The sequence below is a fragment of the Patagioenas fasciata genome, chromosome 7 (assembly GCF_037038585.1).
Source record: "Patagioenas fasciata isolate bPatFas1 chromosome 7, bPatFas1.hap1, whole genome shotgun sequence".
Classification (NCBI taxonomy): domain Eukaryota; kingdom Metazoa; phylum Chordata; class Aves; order Columbiformes; family Columbidae; genus Patagioenas; species Patagioenas fasciata.
This window is the reverse complement of record NC_092526.1, coordinates 9,717,361-9,734,789: the sequence shown is the minus strand read 5'-3', so window position 1 is coordinate 9,734,789 and position 17,429 is coordinate 9,717,361. Positions and strand designations below refer to the sequence as shown.

Genomic DNA, 17,429 nt, shown 5'->3' with positions numbered 1-17,429 from the left:
TGTTCCCTTTCTCTCCCATTTACTGGTATTTCTGGGTTTATATTTTATATTGCTACAAGCACGATTTGTGGCAGAATTATAGACAGTTGCCCAGTCCTGCAGTGGATCATATCGGCAACAAGGTTGATGACCAAGAAGGTCGGAGCTGGATTGACCACCAGGCCTTGCCCTCTGCCCGGAGTCAGGGAGCTGTAAGGAAGCTGCCAAGGCATCTGGATTACCGTGATGGTCAATGTTCTGTTGTGCCTGGGGCTCTTTATTAAAGGGCAGTTCCTAGACACAGAATGCCATATCAGCCCTTTGCTGCTCACAGCAATGGCTCTTTTCATTCCCAGTCTGCTGAGAGCAACTTGGGGTGGGTTGTTAGGGAGCACTGAAACGTAAGGTTGAGATTAGGCTGTGCTGAACACCCTCCTGTGCTGTTCAGTCTGAAATGGGTTGTTTGTGCTGGGGTAGTGCAGCCAGCAGTGAGCTGGGGTGGGGGTTCAGTGCCGAAGAGGGGGGTCCTGAAGGCCCTGAGCTTTGGAGCAGCCGCCATAAGGGATGAGACTGAGATGAAGCTATTGCAGTTTGGAGAGCATGTTTCAGTTTTACTGCTTAATTACTATGTTTCGCTCTCTGGTTTATTGCTGTGTTTATGGACTGCTCAGAAATATGATCAGAGCAAATTGTTTTCATTCTCTTCCGTTTAAACAATAATGGATGGGATTTAATAGAATGAAAAGAAATAAACAGCGCCTTGAGGCAGAGACTGAGCACAGGAACCTCGTCTTCCCATACATAATCCTTTGGAAAGCTCTAAAGGGTTGTAGTGGAAACTAACTTGCAAGTAATATTGTTCATTTTTACAACTGCCATTGTTGCAGTGCCATGTCATGCTATTGCTGTTGTAATATTCCTTTGCTTCCTCAGTTTAATTCTCCATGTCACTCATTGGTTGTCTTAGCTGGATCTTATTTGCAAGTAAGAAATAAATCTTTTCCTATGTTTGAAAGCAGACAGCTTTATGTAATGAGTAATAACGGATGCCTTACCCTTAAGCAGGAAATGCTGTTCAGTCTTATAAATTTAAAGTGTGGTTTTTTTTTTTTAAAGGAAGAAATGGAGAGACTTCAACAAAATATTGAGAATTTGAAAGCTGAGACAGCAGAAAATGGGGAGGAACAGGTAATAACAAAAATCTAGTTTTTATTTTCAATTTGTGTTCTAAAATACTGCTTTAGGTCCTTCTGACTTGGCGCATTCTCATAAGCATCAGAGTATCTGTTGCAATCTCTGAAAAATTCTATTCTCCCGCACTGGTAAAGTGACAGTTCAGGCTAATAAACGTAGAAATACAGCAAACTGAAAATAGCTGTAGTGTTCTTCATTATTCTTGCAGAACCCATGGGGCTAACTCGTAGATGCTCTTGTGCCTTTTATTTACTTCTTTGTAGTGCTGGAGAAGAATCTTTGGATGTTAAGAGCAGTGCATACCTCTGACAAAACCAGGTCTTCCTCAGAAATCATGTTTGTTTTGGTTGTGTTTTTCTTAAAAGTGAATTTATTTGAAGGATGAAAGCACAAGTTTTGAGTGGCTCAGTGCATTGCATGCCATGAGCAGCTGTCAGAAGTTAGGCTATGACACAAGTGCATCCAGACTGATGGCAATGAATAATGAATGAACAGAAAATAAAAAGCTTGAATTACATGTATTTTCAGTGAATAAGCACTTGATACATTTATGCCTCTGAAATGAGGTGGATTACAAGTTCCATGAGTCTTCTGTCCTAAACACAGCATGAAAAAATTAAAATGTAAACCTAAAGCTTATTTTTTTAAGAAGAAAGAATGATCTTAAAGTTTACAATTCAGGATATCTAGCATGTGTGTCAGGGCGTTTATGTTCTTTCCTGGACCATGTTTATCCTTAGCCCCACCACTGGATCAAACTATAAACATTCAGACAAGGAGTACAGACAGTCTTCCGCTACATATCTTCATTTAAAGTGGGCCTGTTGTAAAGCAGAGGAAAAACTAGTGACAAATCTTAAAAAGTAAAATATCAGAGGCTTAAAAGCTAGCAAAATGCACTTGCTTATAGTAAAAGGTTTCAGGTTTTAATACAGATTATGAATCATTGTTAAAAAAAAATAACAGCAAGTGGTGGTGTTATTTTTGGAAGCCATTAAATGGAAGTCAGGCAAATACAGAAAACAAACCCAGTCTGCACATTTTTGCACTGCAGCTCTCATGTGTTACTGTAATGCACAGTTGTTTTGGGTTCTCAATTTCTAGGAGCTGAATAAGATTATAGAACGACAGTACAAAACTGAGAAAGATAAACTTCAAAAGATCCGCCTGTTATTGGTGAGTAACTCTGTAAATGTTCTTGTACAAAATTATTGATGTTTTCTTGTAACTTCTAATACCTTTTTGTTGTTCTAATTTAAAAAAAAATTCTTTCACAAATCAATTAAAAAAAATGTTGAGCCTCAGCCAACACTTTTTAAAATTAATTATTTAGTAACAAAATATTGCTGGGGGGGACTTCATCCATTTTAAGAAGAGAACAAGAAGAGGCTTTCTTTTCTCCCCTCCTAACTTTCTATTCAGGCACGAAGAAACAGAGAAATAGCCATTTTACAGCGCAAGATTGATGAAGTACCGAGCCGAGCTGAGCTAACACAGTATCAGAAGAGATTTATTGAACTTTACAGTCAGGGTATGTATATTAAGCAGGACGATCCTGCTGAAGGCTAAAGCCCTGAAGGGAGGGCAGTTGCATTTTAAGCATATGGCATGTAACAACAGCACTTGCTAATTTTGTGGTATTTTAAGGGTCTTTTGGTATTCATGTTATAGACCCTATTTTCAAGGTTTTATAAGCTGGCGATAAGAATTTTCCTGAGGGTGAAACTTGAATGCACAAGATCTCTGGAGTAAGTTTTGTCTGCAACAGGTTCAGTCACTTAGGTTAATGACCAGTGTGCTTAGAAAGTCCTTAATTCACCGATTACAAATGAGATTGCTGTAAATTTGAGTTTAATCTATTGCTGTTAACATTAGAGTGCTTTCCTTGTTTTTATTGACCAAACTGTATCAAAAAATACAAAGTAAAGGCAGTTTCTTGAAGGGCTTGTTCTCTTTCATTTTTGATTATTTATAAATAGCAATATCTTCGTAGGATCAGAGTACAGATTGTCTTTAACTTTTTTTTATGATACAAAGTTATAAAATGAGGAAGTGTGCTTGGTTGACTTGTTTGCTGTGCATGGATGGTATGGGACGGAACATGCAAACTGAATAAAATGTTAAAGTTGTTCCATTAAACTGATAACAGACCAGTATACTCATCAATGTATGTTTAATGTAGCATATGAATTTGCATAAGCTGAAATAAGTTTCTATCAAGAGCTAGCTAATGTTTTCAAGATATTCTGCATTTCAAATATGTATGTGAACTGAGCTCTTGAAGGTTGTGCAGTTCTAAAATTGTTATTTAACTCTAATTCAAACCCCTTGTCCTGTTGAAGCGTCTCTAGTGACACAGTCTGTGCTACATTCCGCACGTGTTTTCTGACTCAGTGCATGGAACAGACAGATTTTGCAGTGACTATAGACCCAGTACTTCCTTCTCCCGCTTTCCTTCTTATGTGCCATGCAGTTTATTTAATCAAGTCCAGCTATAAAGACATCTTTGCTGTCTTGCATTCAGTTTTGTACAGATCATTTTCTCTGTCATGTCGAAATGAATTCAGACAAGTAATCTGTGGTCAGAGCATCTACTTGCTCAGAAGATGGGGGCTTCATTTATGTGTGAAGTACAGAAGGATTATGGTCAAAGAGACTTGTGTAGATTTAAGATGCTTTGAATTTTAGGGGTCTTTGTTTTCTATAGTGCAAAATATGTGTAGTAACTTAGGATAACACACAGCTCAGTCATGGCCGGGAACCTGCATTGCACAGGCTAAGCTTTTGGAAAAATGAGCTGAAAATCTCTAGCAAGTCTTTCTGTGAATTGTGATATTTTTTAGAGGCTTTTCATTTAGTCAGACTCACATGATCTTCAGAGTTGCCAAGACCTGTTTTTTTTTAACTTTGATCCAAGCGATGTTGGACAAAACAGTCTTCAGCATTGCCTTCCAACCTCAGCAATTCTGTAATTCTGTAATAGAATGCTTTTAAGTTCCAACATTCCCTGCTTTGTTTTTGACCTAACTGAACCTTGAAAACCTTAAGCTGTGGTTTCAAGAGAATCACTGAGTCAATTGGCTGCTTCTTCCTATTCTTTCTTTGCCTGTCTTACCTTACATGGGCCAATACGGCTCTGTAAGCTGGTACAACTTTCTAACCCAGGGGAAATCCTGTAAAGCTTTCTTCTGAGTTGGTATATGGAATCCACTCATAGAGGGTCTGTGACTCCCAGAGGTGCTGCAAGAAAGGGAAGAGCTACGTGAAGGAAATGGTTTGGGAAAAGCCTCTTCTATTTGGCAGCAGTCCTGCCAAAACCACACCAATTAAGAGAGGATGCCTGAAGTAAACTTGTTGGTGATCCTTGTGTTCATGCAGTTTTCCAGGAAGAAGCCTGACTTCAGCACTTGGAAAACCTTTGTGGAACACATTGAACAGCCTATCTCCGGCTTTCCTGAATTTCTCAGTGCTTTCAGGCTCCTGGTACTTGGTGTGGTTCTCGAAGCTACAGCATGTGCGGAACATGTGTCAGTTGTGCTGTGGTGATGAGAAAGCTCTTTGGTCCCAAACATCTCACTGCTGCAGAAGTAGCCACTGCTGGGTTTCTGTCACTAAAACATTTAACTTTGAGCTGTGGGTTGCCTCTGGGCTTCAGCTGGTGAACAGGATTGTACAAACCAGAAGCTGGGATTTCTTTAAGCATTTGGATGTTCAGTGATGTCATGATGGTGGTCATGCTGTTGGTAAATGGTTCCATTCAAAAGCTTAGTCCAGCGTGTCAGTTCAGGAAAGGTTTTATTTAAAGGTGAAAGCATGTTAGCCTTTAGAGTTTAATAAAATGAGCATGATTTCGCTCAGGTTTATCTTTCTTAACCCATACATTTTCTTTTCCACGTTCAGGATTCTAGACAGTGCTTAGTATGGTAGCCATAATAATTTTTGCCAATTGTCCTTCTCTGTTGAACTCCTTCTTTGAAGCATCTTAGGTTTCCTTAGGCATTGAAGTACTAAAGAATAGATGAACACGTAGCAGATTTGAATATCGGTCATCATCTTGTAGGCCCAAAGGGAATGCATGTCTGAGCCTTCCCTTCCCCACTGAGCTATGGCCAACATCTTCTATAATCACCTAAACCAGAAAGTGTTATTGAAAAGAAAGTAGTATTTAATCCTATCAGCATATATAAATTCAAGAAGAGAAAAAAGGCTCTAAAACAGTAAAAGCAGTGGAATCTATCAGATTATCTGTGTCATATCTGTGTGGTGTGAGGATAAAGCTTCTGAAGGAAGGATGAACAGACAGTGGTGAGAAAACCCAGCTGATAGTGCCAACATATGTTCACATAAAGGACTGTCAGCAGCTGAGGCTTAATTTAAACACTGAGCTGTGTTGTTCTCATAAAACCGGAGAGCACTAAACCCTGCTGGAGATTTACATGCGGAGGGAATACTCTTCCAGAATGCATTAAAGCATGTGTTCTGTTACTGATAGTGGAAAGTATATAAAGCCTGCGATGTATTTTTACAGATTCCATTTCACCTCATGCTCTTTTATTATTCTACCCTTTTTTGTTTGCAGTCTCAGCAACTCACAAAGAAACGAAGCAGTTCTTTACTCTTTATAATACACTGGATGATAAGAAAGTATATTTGGAAAAGGAGGTAAGAAAATGTTATTACTGTTCTCTAAATATTCAGTCTGTGGAGGAGATCGAGTTTTTACTTGGCTTTCACCATATTCAGTCATGTCACAGCAGAGTTAACAGTCTTTGTAAGTAAATATTAAACACTTGATTCCTAAGAATCATTCTAATGTTGAAGGCGAAATTGTCTGTGGTGTAAAAGAATTGCTGTTAGTACAGCCTGCTTAAACTACTCATTGTGCTCACAAAATGAGTAACATTTGATTAGCAAAGATCTCTGTCTTGGTATCACAGGACCAAGTTACCCTCTTTTTCTCTTTTTGGTCAATGTCTTTTACTGGTTATAGCATTGGCTTTTATTTCCTTATTCATAATATATGATACAACAGTTTGCAGATAACAATATACCAGATTTAAAATACTACGTGAAGTAGCAACTGTGGAATTCATATAACTTAAACTTTTCCCCTAGGTTGGAGTTCAGTACATGTTTGGTTGGGTTTTTTTAATTATTTCTTATTCTGAGGACAAGCCAACAAATTTGAAAAGCATAGAGATTGTTTTTGAAATGGGCATATAACAAACAGCTGACAGAATAGACAGCAGATGTATTGCATTGTTGTATGAACTGGGAGTACTCTTGCTGGTATAATTCAGTACCTGCTTTACAGGTTTTGGTTGGGGTGTTTTTTGGTTCCAAGCTTCACTTCCATGAATATAATTTTAAAAGGCAAATAAATTGATCAAGGGATTCTTTTATCTTGATGTCAGTCACAAGAAAGAGAAGGCTGGATGTCTTCTGATGCAGCCTTAACTTTGTTAAATAGATAATATAGATGAGGTTTCCTTGTGTTGCTTTTAATATTAGAACCGAGGTTTCAGCGAGTAAATATTATTAAGTAACATACAAAAGATGCCTTTGGCATCTGTGCCTCACGAAGACCTGTGGAATACGCTTGTGCTTTTTCTTACCCCACCCCTCTCCTTTTTCTTTTCTTCCCCCAAATAAACCCTTTCATAAAATACACTGAGCATAATTACTTTAAAATAACAAGAGCAGGAATTGTTATACAGTGGAATTTCGGCTATAAAGGTTATAGTTCTGACATGAAAGGCCTCTGTGCATATGTTTGATAGTTTTAATAATATTTTTTTAAAGATTCACTTTTAAAATTATTTTAAACTCATTATTTTCATAGTGCCTTTGATTTTTAGGGTTTATACACTGATTTTACTGTTTGTAATGTAACACATCAGTACTCTTACTATGCAACAGTTGTGTAGTAGTACTTTTCATTGCATGAAAGTGTTGTTGTATAAAGTATAATTAAGTCCTTAAACTTCCTTATTGGAAGTATGTTGAGGCAAGGATGTGGGCTTAGCAAATATTGGTGGGTCATGGAAAAATTTCTTTCCTCTAAGTAACAGGAATTCTTAAGGAACTTAGCAGTTCCGCTTTCCAGAGCAGGGGGGCAGGTGATTCTGTTTGCAATGCTCAGGTCTGTTTAGTGCAGAACGCTTTCAAATATTCATCAAAAGGAGGAACTGCTTGGAAGGTTTAACCACAGGAGACTTGCGAGAAGTATTCAAAGCCAAGAGAGAGAATCACATTAATTGCAACTTGGTGAATTTTAGTGTTCTCAGCAATATGTCGAAAGCAATAAAAAAAAAAAAAAATCAAAGGTGGTTACACAGAAAATATTCAGTATATAGTTTAATTAGTATGGGCAGTTTATACCAAGAGCAAAAAAATATTCCTGTGATGTTAATACATTTCCATTTCTGTTTTGATTCAGTGCAATGTTAGTAACTCATAATAGAAAACATGTACATGAAGTGCCATTTTGGACTTTTTAGGAGTTCATCTTTTAACAGCCTGTAAAATACATATCAGCAAAGTGGGTAATGATGTGTGGCTGTTGGGGGAACCTGTAAAACTCATCGATACAATGAAAGCAAGCAGAGCAGGAATTCCCTTGCTGCTCCTGCACTGCTTCACAGCACTGGATGGAGATGCTAGTTCCAGTCTCAGAGAAAAATTTGTGTGTTTGTTGTTGTGTTTTTGCTATTTTTTGTGGGGGGCAGGGAGGGAAGGGGTTGTATTTTTTTTTTTTTCATTATGCATTGTTTTGCTTAGGCTGCTGAGCTAAGTTGCAGCTCCTTGACAGAGCTATGCTGCTAATAGCTTCAAAACTTGTATCTTCAGTACTGGTAATACAATCTGGGGTTTTTTGTTGGGCAGTGGGGGAGTTATTGCTGGGGGTTTTGGTTTTTGTTTGGTTGGGCGTTTTTTTAAGGATATTTCTTCATTTGCAATCCTGTCTGGCTTGTAAGCATGGTCAGGGATATACCAAAGTGAAACTGTTCTTCTTTATCCCTACAAGTAAGTCTAATTATGCAAACCTGACATAGCCACAAGATACACTTGTGCACCATTGCTGTTGAATGCTGGATGATTACTTTTGGAAGTTCCTTGTATATCAAGTTTCAACACATGTTGAACAGATGTATACACTGGTTTACTTCATCACTTCAGTTTGGGAAATCATCACACTGCAAAACTATCAGTGGTGTAATTGGGCATCCATAAAATTAAAAATCTCAGCTGTGGTCCAAGACTTGGTTCTGCTTTCTGTGGCTCATTCACTGGCATAGATTTTACTGTAATAATACAGAGGGATCATGATTTCTCTCCAAAAGAAAGCTCATGCTGATTTTCACACAGCTGACTGCTTGTCAGGGCAATATCTATATAGTCATATTTTTAACTTGAATTTAATTTTATTTGCTGTGAAAACTCACACCAGAAAGGATAAATGTATCTTTTCTTTCCCTAATTCACAGGTTAACTTACTGAATTCCATTTACGACAACTTTCATCAGTAAGTAATGGTCATTTTTCTCTTGATAGTTTAAATAAGTAACATGGTTGGTTGGAAAAATGGGAATGGGCATGAGCTATAGAATCTAAAAAACCTTTTTTCTTAACATAAAATGTTTTTATAAAGTAGTTTATTAACTCTGTTTAAGCCAATGTTTGGGAAATCAAAGGCTTGAAATTACCAAACTTTTATAGCCAACAGACGTTTTTAATATCTGGCTCTTCAGTTGTAGTTGTGGAAAGAAACCATTCAGTCATAATATTCCTGGCATTAATTTAAATAGATTTCTCCAGTTTGTGAAGTTGTGGTTATTACATTATGTATAAAACATCGAACTCTGACGTATTTCAGACATGTTTATTATAGACTAACCCTGTATTTAAAGGTTTTGATGGAAGTGTGAATTCTTTAGGTAAAATCATGGTTCCCTTGGAAGCTGGAGATCGAATATCAGTCTATGATGCAGCCTGCAGGGGGTTTTTTCCTGTGTTTTTTTTTGTCTTCACAAAAAAAGCTCCAGTATGAATTTTTGTCACAGCAGTACAATTCATTAGAGTCATGGGAGGAGGAGATGGCAGTTTAACAGTTTTAAACAATTATTCCAATTATAATTCTGTTGTGAAATTACAAGCTTCTAGGTTTTTTTTCAGAGTAATTACTTATCTCTTCTATACACTTGTGTCCTGTGATATCCGAAACTTTTAAGTAAAATAAAAGGAGTTTCAGATGTTTTCCTTCATGGCAGGGACTGTAGATCTGTTTTGCTCAGTGATGAGATCTTTTGGATTCTGTCCAGTCAGTAGAAACCAATGCTGTAATTGACAGCTGGGGTTTGGATTGGTTGTTGTTGTTGGGTGGCTTACTTGGGGGAGGGGTTATATCATCTCTGTTTTATTTTTCTTAATCTTTTCAAGATACAAGTCTAAAATTATTTCTGGGCTTTCCTTATTAGGGCACAAAATTATTTTTTTTAATAATTACTGATCTATGAGTCCTCTGTTCACCTTCTTAATATTCACAACAGCTGCTTTTCTTAAAAGTTTGTGCCTTTGGTTAGTTAGTAGCCATTTATTTCTGTACAACACGTGAGAGAAAGGAGCAACTTGAACTGATAGGGGGAACACTTGTGATGAGCTCCGTAATCTCTCTTCTCATCTCTTTGATAATTTATACCAGCTGAAGAGCTGTGCTGTTACCTGAAATCAGTTTTTACATAGACCACGAGCCAATGTGGGTAAATATGCAAGACAACTGCAGATGAGTCACGTTGTCCCACATCCCTGTCAGTTGTTCTCCTTTTTCCTTTCCAGAGCAATGGCATCTTCTGGTTCTCGTGAGCAGTTTTTACGGCAGATGGAGCAGATCGTAGAAGGCATCAAACAGAATCGAATGAAGGTCTGAGGCTCTTCTCACAACCTTTGCTAGAACCTGGGGATGATTTCACAAAAGCCTCTTAGATAATAACTGTGCGTGGAAAAATCCATTACGGGAGGTGCAAATTAAGCAAGCAACTAACGCTTATTATTTATTTTCACATCCATAAGAAACTGCTCACCCTGGAAGTGTCAATGAATAGAGTAGAACAGAGGTATTATAATGCTTCTCTCTGGGCAGGAAGCTTATGTCCCTTAGCTCCATTATTGGCAGTGCAGTGATGTAGATGCTTGAAGCAGCTGTATGTCACCTCCGTCAAGGAAAATTCTTCCATTTGGATTGCATGGGCGCAGTCAGACTTATGTTTCAGGCAGCTGGAGCTGATAAAAGCTGCTTTCTACTGCTGAAGAGGGTCCAGCATTTCTGCATTAACACATGTAATGCTTTTGCTTTTTCAAACATAAGTTTAAAAACCTACTAAGTTATGTTAGAAGAGATTCCCTGATGATTTGGAGAGCAGCTGGCTTTGTAAAGGAGACGTACCTTGTTAGCAGCGTTCATACTCAGGCAAAGTCTGGGATCTGCTCTTTTCCTTTAGGCGTAATCAATTAAATCAATGCTGATACATAAATCTAGAAATGCAGCAAGTTCTGCTGTTATACCTGCTTGTTTGGGCTTTAGGAGATTCTTGCAGTTTTTGGAACTGCAGTTTTCCCTGTCACAATTCAGGAGGCAAAAGCCTGTCAGAGAGAAGGCAAAAATAATTTTGGGGGAGTGGAAAACAACAGGGCTTTTTTGATGTGGTTGTGCCCAGCACCAGAGGGAGGGAAAATTTACCCTCTAGACTAGCAGCAAATTTGTCTGTGATGGAAGAACTTCATTAGAACTACCCCTGAGAGGAGGGCAGTCTGTTCTAGAATAAAGAGCCAATCCTCTTCACTTTTAGGGTGTTAAGCTATGTTTGGCACAAGGAGGAGAGAGATTTCTAATGAGTGGGTCTTGAGCAAGTACAGCATTGCACAGGAAGGTAAAGATGTCTCCTGCCCTCCCTGTTTGATACAATTAACATGAACAACTGAATCAAGATCTGTGTTGCATCAAAACCCTTTTTTTTGTTGTTGTTAATTAATTTCAATTTAATTTTTGAGGGAGGATTCTTCAGTGCAAGATTCTTGGCTGGCAGAGATGTGAGCCTCAGTTTAATTCTGAATGCTACCTATAGTGCCACTGGTACTGAGACTTTAGCATTAGCTTTTTAAATTTTTTTAAGAGCTGGCCTAAATGTTCATTGTATTTAAAGCACAAGCCAGGGATATCGTTTATGAAGCATCTTACTCCCGTTGTCTTTATTAGGTAGTTGTTCCTTATACAGTATAAGCACGTGTGTATTCCTTATGCAGTGTATGATCTCCTCTCTTGCCTGTATACCAACAGATGGAAAAGAAGAAGCAAGAAAACAAAATGCGGAGAGATCAGTTGAATGATGAATACTTAGAACTTCTAGAGAAACAACGGCTTTACTTCAAAACAGTGAAAGAATTTAAAGAGGTAAGAACGTTTTCACTAACATAAACCGGCAAATGTTCGGTGACCCCTTTTGGTTTGACTCATGCATTAATATATGTACTAGAGTTCTAATACGATGCTTATGACACCGTGTTTGCGCTGTCTCTTGGTGGTTATTGCCACATGATTCTCGGACTCTGAGTTTGGATTCTGAAAACTTTTCTCGCTGATGGACCAGCACCCCTCTGTGGAACAGGGGAAGGATGAATTAGTTACTCAGCAAGCTATGTATTTAGGTTTCTCTTGAAGATCTGTGAGCAGTTAGGTATTAGAGCAAAGAGGGTTGTGGAAATGTGTGTGAATAAGGGAGGGAATTCAGTGCCAGTAGTTAAAAATACCTTTAGGAATCAGCCTTGTTGTCTAAACACTGTGAAATCACTGTTGAACACTTCATTGATTCAGCCTTTTCTGTGCTTTTCATCATAATGGAATTCCGTTGATTATTGTTTCTGTGATAATGAATGACAAAGTAGTTCTGCAAGGCAAAATTGTCATTTGGCTTTGGATGTCTGAGGAAAACCATCCTCCTGTAATTTGTCCTGCTTTGTTCCGAGACAGTTCCTCCCTATTTCAGACAATGTACTTTGGGAAAAGGACAGGGACTGTTCAGCGACTTTTCTGACATCCAGAATTTTGTGTCCTTGTTGCAGAAGTTAGGTAGAATATATTTTTTTTTAAAGCATAAATAAGCCGTTTTTTATTTCACTGCCTTGGGAGGGAACTTCTACTCAGCCTTGCTGTCCTTAAAAATAAATCATGTCATGGTTGTGATGTTAAAAACAGGTAATATATACTTAGGTAAATACATTTCTTGACTTAGAGTTGTTCCATGAACGCTGACTTTTTTGCAAGCTGTCTTGTGGAGTTCCAGATCACCTAAAAGTAATCTCAGTTTCAGATTTATTCAATATATAAGCAAAAAGGTGGATTTGCTCTAGCTACTTGTAACAACGTTAGACGAATGGTCAAGCACCATTCCCTTTGGCTTGAATGTCATAAAGTTTAATGAATATTGCCATTGGAATAACATTATGGATGAATCTTCAGCTCATCACTCACTCCAGACTACAGGATGTTTTAAAAATGTGGACCCAGCATGTTACAATTACACAAAAATTTACAAACAGTTTAATGATTTATCAAGATTTAGTAACCTTTTTATAAATGCTCTATGTTCCCTCCACCTGCCGTACAGGCTGTAAGAGTTTCATTCACGGGCAGGTCGTGGTTGCAGAGATAACAGTGATTTCAAATTGGGTCCATCTTTTTGAAACGCCCTGTACTTTGGATTTTGGAAATCTTTCAGAATAAAAGGGTTTGGTTTTGCTGGTGTGAAGATGTAACTAGTAGAGTTAAGAGCAACTACCTCCTTACTTGTATCTATTAACAGGAATGCCGTAAGAATGAAATGCTGCTGTCCAAGCTGAAAGCCAGTTCTTCCTGAAGAAAGAAGGCCAGCTGGTGAAGTTCACATATGATTGTTCAGTCCCTTGAACCTCTTTTGTGAGGTGACAGTTACAACTGCAATGTAGATATATATATACAGATAGATATATATATAAATATATACACACAGCTGTAAAAGTCTGTTCCTTTCCAGTATGTATTCAGTTTTACATTCCTTCAACACATGGCTGTATTATTCATTATTGCCTCCACTACACAGTAAAGAGTTAACGCAGTACAGCAAAATAGAATATTGTCTAATTTTATTTATTGGGGTTTGGTTTTTTTGCCCACAGTAAGGACAATGAGGATGCTTATTATTTGGGTTTTAACACTGAATTAGGTCGGAATTCTGGAATAAATAGGTATGTACTGTGTAATATGTCCAGTACCATGACATGAGCACTGCAGAATGCAGTAGTTTGTTAATTTTGGCCAAAAATACCCGCACAATGAGATTCTTGAAACTTTCATCATTATCTAGTAACTTCACATTATTTTCATTTACACTCTAGACATAGATAAGGCTTCAAAGGATAAAAATTAATTTCTAATGGTTAAGACATAAGGAAAAGGAAACTTACCTTGGATAATTCTTCATGTAAAATTATAAATCTATATTTTTATAAAGTCTAGCTGTTGTATAAATTTCTTTGAAATTTCATTTTTATATATAGAGAGTATGCTTGTTAATAGTTTCAGAAAAAAACACCTTTATCACTAGGACCATCATGTTATCCCTGGCTGGGATGAAAATCAAAGTCTGTGTCACCTGTAATATTGGAGGATAAAGTTTCAGACATTTGGCTCAAACAAACGGATGCTCACCTTTGAAGACAACATCCTGTTTATCCTGCTGAGGATTTGCCCTTGGAAGTTAAGAAACTTTGAACACTTTCTGAAACATTTTTATATCTGTATATACAGTATTTTATAATTCAAACAGTTTCTTTTTGTACTTAACATCAAGATTTTGGACTGACTTCTTAATGTACATCACATCTTCAGGAGAAGAAAAACCTGGTTCTTTTTTCCTCCTAACGCTGGTGCCAGTGCTGATCCATTACTTTCTATGGCAGTGAATACAAAATAAAGAATGTTTGGAATCCAGTGGCCTTCTGCTATTGTGTTTTTAAGGTGGCACTTGCTTTAGGAGCATTTGAATTACGAGTGTATTTTAAAGATGCATTGTGTCAATATTCATTCATAAGGATGTTTTTGTGTGACATGTAGCAAACGGTAGCGTTTTCTCTTGCTGCTTTTGGTAAGCTTGGTGTTTTGGTATTTGGCACAAACTATCAAACCTGGTACATGTGGAGGAGATACATGGAAGGTTATGTTTGTCTTCCATAGGCATCTACTTAAGCTAGAGAATTCTCAGTACAAGTCCATCACCCCACAATACCAGATTCCACTCCTTTTGAATGCAATGGAAGGTTTAATATTAGCATGTGAATTTATGCAGACTCTGTAGCATTGAAAAAGGAGAAGCATACGCATTTGTTAAGCCTGTATAAGGGGATTGTTGACGTTCTGTCCAGGTAAGATGCAGTGAGCTACCAGACCTGTGGTACAGTAGGTTCAGTGAGATCTCCCTGAGACATAAATGGGTTTGTGACCACCTGAAACGCTCTTCCTGTTCCTTTAGTACAAACAGAAGCAAAATCTTTCTGCTGAGCCAGTTTGTACCATATCTGCCACATTAGTTGGTGACTGAACAGATACAGGCTGCTCCTGCTGTATGTGTTCAAAGAGTCAGTCTTCCTGGAGCTACTGAAATAATGAAGGCAAAATTCTGTTCCAAATACTTTCAAAGAAGGAAATTTTCAGTGAGCGCTACTTGCAGACTTTCTCTAGTCACCTGTGATATTAGGAGACATTATTTATGTATACAGACTTTGTCCCCTATAAAAATGATAATTCTCTTTCTAATTTGTGAATTGGATAATTTAACTTTGGCACCAGGATTAGCTCTTTGTGGATTCAAGCTGTGATATATTTGCATACCATGCACTTCTTTTTAGAAATTTTATTTTTTTAAATAACTTGAATGGACATTTCAATTTGTGTTTTATGGTTTTCATCAATATTGCTTTAGTGTCAAGCAGAATCTCCTAGGCAGGGTAAGTAATTAAGTCATATGTAGAATAAGTGATGTTATTATTTGTTCAGTATAACGTTAAACTTCATGCTTACCTGTTGTAAGCACAGTAACCTGGAAACTTCAACTTGGAATATAAAAACATTAGAGCCATTGCTCTGGCTAGGAGCTAGTGATTTTTGATTAAGATATAAACCTGGGGCTTGTGAAGATCCAGTTACTGCTCACAGAAAATAAATCAGTGTCGAGATTATAACTACCTGTAACAAGGCCATTTCTTTCTACAATAGATGGAAATGCAGGCCAGCCAGACAGTGTCTTTGCTTTCAGATCCCAGTGTGAAAGTGAGAGGAAAGAAGCTGGAGAGGTACGGAAAAAGTGATATCAGCAGTTCCTTTCTGTCACAGGGTGTGTATGTTGGGGGCACCACTTCTTCTCATACCTGGGGAGGAATCAAAATGAAGGAGACACTTCTGCCAACAGCCAACATCGTTCCTCCTCCTGCTTAACTTGACGATTGTCAGGCTTAACCACTAGATCAGGCTGTCCCCAGTAGGTTTTAATGTGGAGGAACAAGTACATGTCATGCTGTGGCTACTCATGGGAAGGTGATTTTGGAGAACTGTATCCAAGATGCTTTGACACTATAAACATGACTGTCCTACTACACAGAAACAAGTGAGTTAATTTTGGCTGCCAGTAAAACGATGACAGCTATTTGTCCAAGTGAAGGGCAATGTTGGGAGGGAAATTCTAAGTAGAGTTTTCAAAGAAAGGAGGGCAGTGCCTTAAAGCAGTTATTTTCCTATAAGTCAATAAGCTTCAATGGGTACCAAGTCTTTGCTGGAGGTGTAAGGTCTGTTTGCATTAGTTTTTTGATCTACAGAATGAAAAATATTTTTAATGCCCACAGTTTGGTGACTGAAGCTGTGCAGCTGAGGCACTAAATTCTGCGAGTGCAGATGAGTGTATGCAAAGGACTATACAAACCTGTAGCAACAGAATCTGTCTAATTCTCCATTTCAACTGGTCGCAAGGTAGGAGCCAAGAGTTTCTCAAAATTTTATTTCAGTATCACTGAATTTCTTTGACTGTTTAAAAAGAAAAGTCTTGCCCTGAATTCATTTGGTGTTACCAGGCTTGTAAAATAACATTTACAGGACTCGTAGCAAAAACTTTTTTTATTTGATAGAGTACGCTCAGAGCTTTAATTTGCATTTCAATAAATCATTTTGATATGCTAATGAATAAACTGCTGTAAAGTAGTCTGCACTTTGTTTCAGAAGGTGAGACAGTCCCGAGCTTAAGGCATACACTTACCTTTTAGACCGTGACAGCTTTCTCTAGATGTAGTTCCTCAAGTGCACTTGTAAAATATCTTTTGAGATTGAAATTGGTGATATATATTTAATCCAAGCATGACAGAATCCAGCCAATCTTTTTGTTACGGTATCTCAGAATGGATAGAGTACTGCACCAACTCACTACTCATGTGAATAAAAGAAAATCTTTGAAGGCAAGTTAAAATGTGACCAATTATTTTTTTTTAAGCTTTCTTCTCTTTATTTTGTGAAAAATCTGCTTATCGAAGTGTGACCTTAATATGTAGGTTCCTGAAGTAATCAGTATTTGATGGCAGAGAAATAGATGACATGGAAAAGCATTTTACTGTGCAACAAAGTATCATGTTGCACTCTTTGTGGAGGCACTATGGTACAGGTGTACCCAGCATTTTCTTAAAAAACTTAAAATCGCATGAGAGAAAGGGTATTACCTCCTTTAGGTCCTGCTTTGTACAGCTCCTGGCACTCATGCAGAACAGCTGGAGAACTGTGTCGGGACACCCATCAGCTTTGCTAAATCCGAGATGGAGGTAGAGTGCTTGTACAAGGCATTATCCAGATTTACTCACTTGAGTGGTAGATGATGTGCTCTTAGGATAGTCTTAGATCTAAAAAAAGCTTAGGAACACGAGCCTGTTTATTCATGTGGTGTCTACAGCAGCATGTTCCCATCATCAGCTGCTGGTCATACCTGGTGTCTTGTTGACTGTCCTGTAGCCTGAGGTGCTGCTACAGGGGTTTGTCAGCATGTGTTCTCAGGGCCAAACCCTTCATCTCTGTTTGCAGCAATATTCATGAAGGAAGAGTTTGGGAATTCTCATGTCAAACAGCTATTTGGAAGGAGAAACTGAAGTCTGGTTGAAAGATCAGGAGTCCAATAATATATTACAGAAGAGCTTTA

At 37.9% G+C, this 17,429-nt stretch overlaps 1 protein-coding gene across 1 annotated transcript in view; it reads left to right on the top strand.

Moving 5' to 3' along the window:
• The window catches only part of CCDC93 (CCC complex scaffolding subunit CCDC93), a 40,590-nt gene extending 26,396 nt beyond the window's left edge, over positions 1 to 14,194 (top strand). Inside the window, exons 16-23 of the mRNA XM_065841485.2 lie at positions 1,096 to 1,167; positions 2,278 to 2,349; positions 2,596 to 2,704; positions 5,753 to 5,835; positions 8,661 to 8,698; positions 10,009 to 10,093; positions 11,507 to 11,620; positions 13,029 to 14,194. Of these exons, the coding sequence (XP_065697557.1) occupies positions 1,096 to 1,167; positions 2,278 to 2,349; positions 2,596 to 2,704; positions 5,753 to 5,835; positions 8,661 to 8,698; positions 10,009 to 10,093; positions 11,507 to 11,620; positions 13,029 to 13,082 (627 nt within the window). The 3' untranslated portion in view covers positions 13,083 to 14,194. The remainder of the gene's footprint in view (positions 1 to 1,095; positions 1,168 to 2,277; positions 2,350 to 2,595; positions 2,705 to 5,752; positions 5,836 to 8,660; positions 8,699 to 10,008; positions 10,094 to 11,506; positions 11,621 to 13,028) is intronic.
• Positions 14,195 to 17,429: the final 3,235 nt, after the last annotated feature.